A 6,791-nucleotide genomic window follows, 5' to 3' on the forward strand; every position below is an offset into this window, starting at 1 on the left:
CTAATTTTCACCACGAAATTTACCATTTTGAAGTAATGGAATGAATTCGTCCAACTGAACACTGCCCTCATTGCTGTTGCCTGGTTTCTTTTACAAGTCAATTTGCACTTTCTTTTCAGTCTTTGAATGAATAAGGGGTATTACAAGTTTACAATGTTGTTACCCCGTCCACTCGTCCAGGAATTACTCTCTACGTCTCTGCGTCTCTATATAGAAAAAACCAAAAGTGGAAAATAAATTTAACATTTTCTTTTCTATTAATCAATCACATCAAATAGAGTTGGGGGTTTGGGGCCGGGAGGAAAGGGTGACACTGGCTTTCCGTAAGGTAAGGTTGGTGGAGCATACCATTGATGACTCATGTGTAACATCCATCAATGTACGAGTCCAATCAAATCAATAGCACACGATCGATAAGATTAATAATCTTGATTTTATTAAGGTAATTGATCCAATAGATCGTAATTAGTCATCTAAAAACTTGTCAACTGACATCAGTTCAGTGGGATTTCCTATTTTTTTATTGGTCGGGTCCCACTTAAGGTAAAATTCGTACGCCACGAAGAATCGACTTGATACCTTGCATCTTGCTTAGTTGGGTAACATCGACCGGCCAATAAAAATGTAAATGGGCCATGAGTATAACAGTTTGTTAAATGGGCTGCTGCATGTACCGTGCCATGTGATCCAATATCATATCTCAAGGGTCAAGTCCCAACTCAACTCCAACTTTCCCAAATGCAAATGGTCGTGGTTACAGTCTTACAGATCAGTTCAACGAAGAACCAATACCTGCTGACGCAGCAGCTTATGTGACGTAAGATTGGAATCTAGTTAAGTTTTACGTTTAACACTCGTAAACGTAAACCACCCTAATTTCTCCTTCTAATTCGTCCCGTAAATCGGTAAATGTCTGTCTACCCACAAGCTGAAACCTTTCGCTCCTCTCAACCCATAAATTTATGCCCTTGCTCTGAAATGCTGAAACCTTCTTTAAGGTATGCCGGTAAGCAACGAATTCATGCAACCCTTGAATTCTTCGCCTTACATTCATGTAGGACTCGTGAAAAAGAGTCAGAAGACATACCAGAATACGAAGCTGGACACCAGGACACATCCTTTTGCTCCCATCCTGTTCCTGTCTATCTATGGATTCAACAAAACCAGTAGTTGCATGAACTCTTTTCTTTTAAGCCTGTATGAACTCGTCGTTACTTGTTAGTTGTTACCAGCATTTCTCTTCGCGTTTCAATCATATTCTTTTTTTTTTCCTTTTTCAACGACCAAAAAGTAGCTTTATCATGCAAAAAAGAAGAAAAAAAAAAACAAAACTTCTTTTTGGGTTATGGTTTTATTATATCATTATATGATACCGTATGTACAAGAGCAGCCGCAACCAAACCGTATTTACGGTCTACCAGCTGATAAGAAGCAAATATCTCATTATAGTATTTTTCAATCAATAAGCAATAATATTCTCGCCGTTGGATCCTCGTTATGTTGGGACCTGGGAGATGTCTGTATAAGGAAGCGGAACATAAGCTGTCGATTTCCCAACCAAAAACCCGATTGCTTCGTCACTCGCTCTTTCCGGCGTTTGTCGTTATGCCTTTCTGCGGGAAAAGCTTTTAATTTTCAATTATATAACTTTAATTTTTCAGATAAATATCTAAATAACTAGATAGTTCATAGATCATAGCTGGTCTCCTATATCCTTGTTTCTTTTGCTCTCTATTAATTTGATTATTTTATCTAACAATTTATTTATTGGTTGAGTGATTTTATTTTAATATCCTGATTCAGTGATTCCAGTCGTCCATAGCACAAGGCCACCACTCTCTTCAAAACGGTTGTTGTTACTACTGACTCTCTCTATTTGGCGTCTCAACAGCTTCTTTTGGGTTGGTTCTCCGTTGAGCTTTCACTTCTTTTCCTCCCTCTCTCTCTCTCCTTACTACGCTCTCTCTCTCTCTCTCTCTCTCTCTCTCTCTCTCTTTCTCTCACTGAAACCTACGAACACCTCACCAAACCGTCCGAGCGGTTGCCGTTGGTTAGGGTTTCTGAGATAACTCATTTTAGGGTATTCCAAGAAAGATCCGTCAATGAGGAGGGCTATCTTCCGCTGTTGCTCTTTCTTTCAGTCTACCTGATGCCCAAGCCTTGTTAGTATACACCAGAAGAAGAGGAAAAAGCTAAGGAGTCAGGTGGGCTTCTCTTCTTGTATTCCTCCATTAGGGTTTAGGGGCTAGATTTCCGAAATGGAGAGGAAGCAGGGGTTCTTCTCGGCATTAAAGGAAGAGGTGGTAAGAGGGTTATCGCCGGCGAGGTCCAGGGCCAGGAGTCCGGCTAGAAGTGCGTCCCCAATGTCTGGATTCCTGAGGCGGAGGAAGCAGTACGTGGCCTATCCTGAGCCGTTGATCGCAAGATCCGGAAGTCTGAGGCCGGTGGGGGAGACACTGACACCATTGATGGAAGGACCTGATCCCGATGGCTCCGACGGTAGTGACTCGAAGAAGGAAGGGTGGGGCCATTGGATGAAAGGCCAGCTCTCCAGGACGCCGTCCGTCTCTTCGTCTCCTTTCAAACGCTCCGATCTGAGGCTTCTACTCGGTGTCATGGGTGCACCTCTCTCCCCGGTCCACGTTAGCTCTGCAGATCCTCTGCCTCACCTTAGTATCAAGGACACCCCCATTGTATGTCTCTCTACCTCTCTTGCGCCTACCCATTTTTCCTTTTTATTTCTTTTAATTACTTCGCGAGTTCTTATTTATGAAATTGTCCTCTTTTCTTCAGTGCTATAAAAAACCATCTCTTCTCTTTTTAATGTGGTTTATTTAGTAATTTAGTGTACAGAGCAATTAGATTTCATTCATTCAATCAATCTTTCGTTTTTTACCTTTTTCTGCTTCAAGTACATGGGATGGGGCTTGTATTCATATCTCGGAGTTTCTGGTTTTTGGAAGTCTAGATCTCCACGAGAGAATGCCTGTTAGGTGCCTTCTTCTATTGTGGTAAAACTTAATGCGGAAGCACTGGTTTTTTTATTTGTTTTGTTTTTTTTATTTTAGCAATCCTTTGTTCTTTGTTTTATAGTTACCATTTTTGTTAGGGAGATTATTTCTATATTTTGTTGGATACTTGGAATTTCTGAGAGAAGGGAAAATGAAAATGGATGTCTCTGTGTTGCGCGCGCTACTTTTAGATGAACTTGGAGTCGAAATATTTGCAGATTTGCGATTTTAAGGCATGCTGTTCATAGCTGGAAAGATTTTATGTGAATTGGGGTGAGGAGCGGGGGGTTCCTTAATGGGCGAATGCCATATAATGTTAGGCCGTGTTGCATAACGAATTAATCCCAATGCGGGTTCTCGACCGTCTACATTACCATTTAGTGAGACCCCTCTGAATCGGGTCAGTGTTTATATTGCAGGAAACATCTTCCGCTCAGTACATATTGCAACAGTACACGGCTGCATCCGGAGGGCAAAAGCTGCAGAGCTCCATTCGCAATGCGTATGCCATGGGAAAGGTCAAGATGCTAGCCTCTGAATTCGAGACAGCAACAAAGGTCATGAAGAACCGGAACCCTTCACGAGCTGCCGAATCGGGCGGGTTTGTTCTATGGCAGATGAACCCAGACATGTGGTACGTGGAACTTGCGGTTGGTGGCAGCAAGGTTCATGCTGGCTGCAACGGAAAGCTTGTCTGGAGACACACCCCTTGGCTTGGTGCGCATGCCGCAAAAGGACCTGTTAGACCCTTACGTCGTGCGCTTCAGGTGAAGTTTTCTCATTTGCTCTGCATCGGCTGTAGTTTGACTTGTTTCTAGCCATCTGATCTAATTCAGTTATGGGTTTCAATGTTCTTCTTCAGGGTCTTGATCCTAGAACCACTGCCAGTATGTTTGCTGATGCAAGGTGTATTGGAGAGAAGAAAGTCAATGGGGAGGATTGCTTCATCCTCAAGCTCTGTGCAGATCCACAGACGTTGAAGGCACGGAGTGAAGGGCCAGCTGAGATAATTAGGCACGTCTTGTTTGGCTACTTCAGCCAGAGGACTGGGCTTCTTGTTCACATGGAAGACTCCCATCTTACCCGTATCCAGTCAAATGGAGGTGATGCCGTCTACTGGGAGACAACCATTAATTCATTCCTCGACGATTACAGACCGGTTGAAGGGATCATGATTGCCCACTCGGGGCGTTCGGTAGTTACCCTTTTCAGGTTTGGCGAGATGGCGATGAGTCACACCAAGACAAGAATGGAAGAGGCATGGACAATTGAGGAGGTAGCATTCAATGTTCCTGGATTATCAATAGATTGTTTTATCCCCCCTGCTGATTTAAGGTGTGGCTCCATCAGCGAAGTGTCCGAGCTACCTCGTGGAGAAAGAGGAAAGGCCATGGCAGCTGCAGCATATCGGGCCAAAGTCGCTGCACTAGAAAATTCACATGATACCAACCTTGATACTGTTGTATGGAAGACGGAAGTCTAACCAGAAATTAGATAGAGAGGTTAGGGCAAGTTGTTCATACAGGTAGTTAGTTTAAATTGACTTGACGTTACAAGGTTGCAAAGTGACTCGGGAATCATCCGGCATCTGTATATAGAGCATAATCATTCGCAGTCGCAGGTCCTCCTCAGTGCCTGAGCGAATCTTTGTACTCTCCATACAGAATAGGAGTGTTGGGGCTCTCGACTTCCTTGTAGGGGATATGATTGAGCGACGTACGTTTGTTGGAGCAGATGGAGGTTTGTTTTTTCAGTGTACCTTCCATACACGAAGAGAAGGATAATGGTGATACTTTGATGTGTTAAGAGAGACCACTATCCTTTGATGATTCTACTAATTCTCTTGCCTGAAGGCAATCGTCGGCCTTGGGGGCAAGAACCCAATTGGCGGCCGTCATGAGTTGGCACTAATTCTTCTCTATGTTGTCTAGTCTTTTAGATTTGTACCGTGTGTAGGTGTGGTTGTTTGATGTAAAAGTTGTTTTGGGGTGTGGGATCGAAAAGATTTCTCGGAGTTGAGAAAAGGGAAATGGGTTGGTTACTAGGGAGGGGAGGCTGAAGGCTGTAACCAAAATTTGGGATTCTAATATTGGTTTTCGTTATGGATTTGGAATTTCATCCATTCTGCTGAGATGAGATGTAAACACATGTTTTTCATCAGATATTGAATGCTTATAGAATTACACATGTTTGTCTACTGTTTTTTGGGTAGCCGTGAGTTGCAGATGAGTCTAAGCTGTTCCTAAATCTCCTTGAATGCTGACTTGTGACTGCTGAGATCATCTTTGCAGTGTGCCCCTTGCCTGGTTCCGTGATCTTATCATTTCCTTGATGCACGACGCAGGGCAAAGGGGACATCTTGGTTATTAGGAAAGTAGAAAGGCAGGCACTAGGCAGTGTTAATTTGGATTTTTGGATTCCATCTCCACTCGGCAGCAGGGATGGTGGTGGGGCTTTTACATTGCAGGTTTCAGAACTTAATTTGTTTTCTCCCTCACCAAGTCACCCCATCTGACCGCTGCACCCAAAATCCAATTCCGGATGAAAATATAGAAAAATTAGAAATGTAGAGGAGGGGGTTCGCATCGTTTTTAAGGAAAGCTTGCATGAGAAATATCATTGCTTCTCAGGGCACGGGGTTAAAGTCCTCACAAGTACCATCCCTTCCCATGTGGTTTCCCTTTTACCTTTCTTCAGTTTCTGTCTTAATCTGATACGTTTACATGCTTTAGCAGACACTTTCCTACTCTACTCCACTATTATTTATTTATTTATTTTTGTATGTAATATTCACCAAGACAGAGGCGAAAGAAGTTTCCACCCCCATGATGATGATGATGGTACTCCCCCTAATGGTCAAATTCTCCATTGACAAGGGATTTTAAATTATTATTTCTACTTTTTTTTTTTGTAAGTACATTCACACAGGCATGACTATGCCTGGTTCGATCTGGTGGGAGGATGTGACATGGGATCATGGCAATGTATATGAGGGGGTCTCATAAATGTCGATACCAACTTAGACCAACTTTAACCATTGTGCTTCACTTTTCTCTAACCACACCTGCTGCTGTTTTTTCGACCCCCTTTTAAATGTTTTGGGTTTTTTGTGGCTTGTGACTTGTGACTTGGGTGAAAGCAGTAAATGGTAATTCCATTTCAATTCATTTAGGACATCTATGGTTGCTGTAAAAGATAGAAGGGAGGAGTCTACATCTACTGATTTGTCCCTTTCCATATTCTTTTCAGCACATTAAATGGTATTTTCTCTTTTCCTTTTTAATGATTTTGAGGCGTCTAAAGCAAGTCATCCATCTGTACCATTTGCATGTCTTGCCGACTGATAGGATTGATCTAATCCTTGAGATTCTAGTTTTAAATGTTAAATGCTTCTTTTCTCAGTCCAATAGGCCTAAGTTGGTCAATATTAAAATTTGCATCACGTTTACAGTATCAGAGGATGGGATCCTCTGTTCCGTTCCGTTGTGGTTGATGGAGCACAGAATGAGACTGTTATGCCTTTTAATTAAGTTTATTTATTTATTTTATGGGGAATGACATCAAATATCCCCTATAGTTTAATAAATAAAACTGAGTTTCCCAGGATTGAAGGTCACAGATTCTATGTGACTTGCAATGTGATTCGAGCCCCATAGCTTTTACCTATTTTTCCTTCTCATCCCCAGGCCTTAACCCACATACAGATGATAATAATAAAACTATATCTGAAAAGACCCATTCCTCAGTCCGTATATTGTATCAAGCATGGCCAGCAACATC

General features: G+C 42.3%; 1 protein-coding gene across 1 annotated transcript; it reads left to right on the forward strand.

The window, feature by feature from the left end:
* The first annotated feature begins 1,555 nt into the window (after positions 1 to 1,555).
* On the forward strand, positions 1,556 to 5,208 carry LOC148877321 (uncharacterized). The gene is made up of 3 exons (XM_088984875.1): positions 1,556 to 2,693; positions 3,431 to 3,778; positions 3,874 to 5,208. The coding sequence occupies exons 1-3, from the start codon at positions 2,259 to 2,261 to the stop codon at positions 4,492 to 4,494; spliced, it is 1,404 nt and encodes a 467-aa protein (XP_088841001.1). The 5' UTR covers positions 1,556 to 2,258; the 3' UTR covers positions 4,495 to 5,208.
* The last annotated feature ends 1,583 nt before the right edge of the window (positions 5,209 to 6,791 follow it).

The sequence above is a fragment of the Nelumbo lutea genome, chromosome 1 (assembly GCF_056320005.1).
Source record: "Nelumbo lutea isolate HS-2025 chromosome 1, American lotus-T2T, whole genome shotgun sequence".
In the NCBI taxonomy this organism is placed as follows: Eukaryota; Viridiplantae; Streptophyta; class Magnoliopsida; order Proteales; family Nelumbonaceae; genus Nelumbo; species Nelumbo lutea.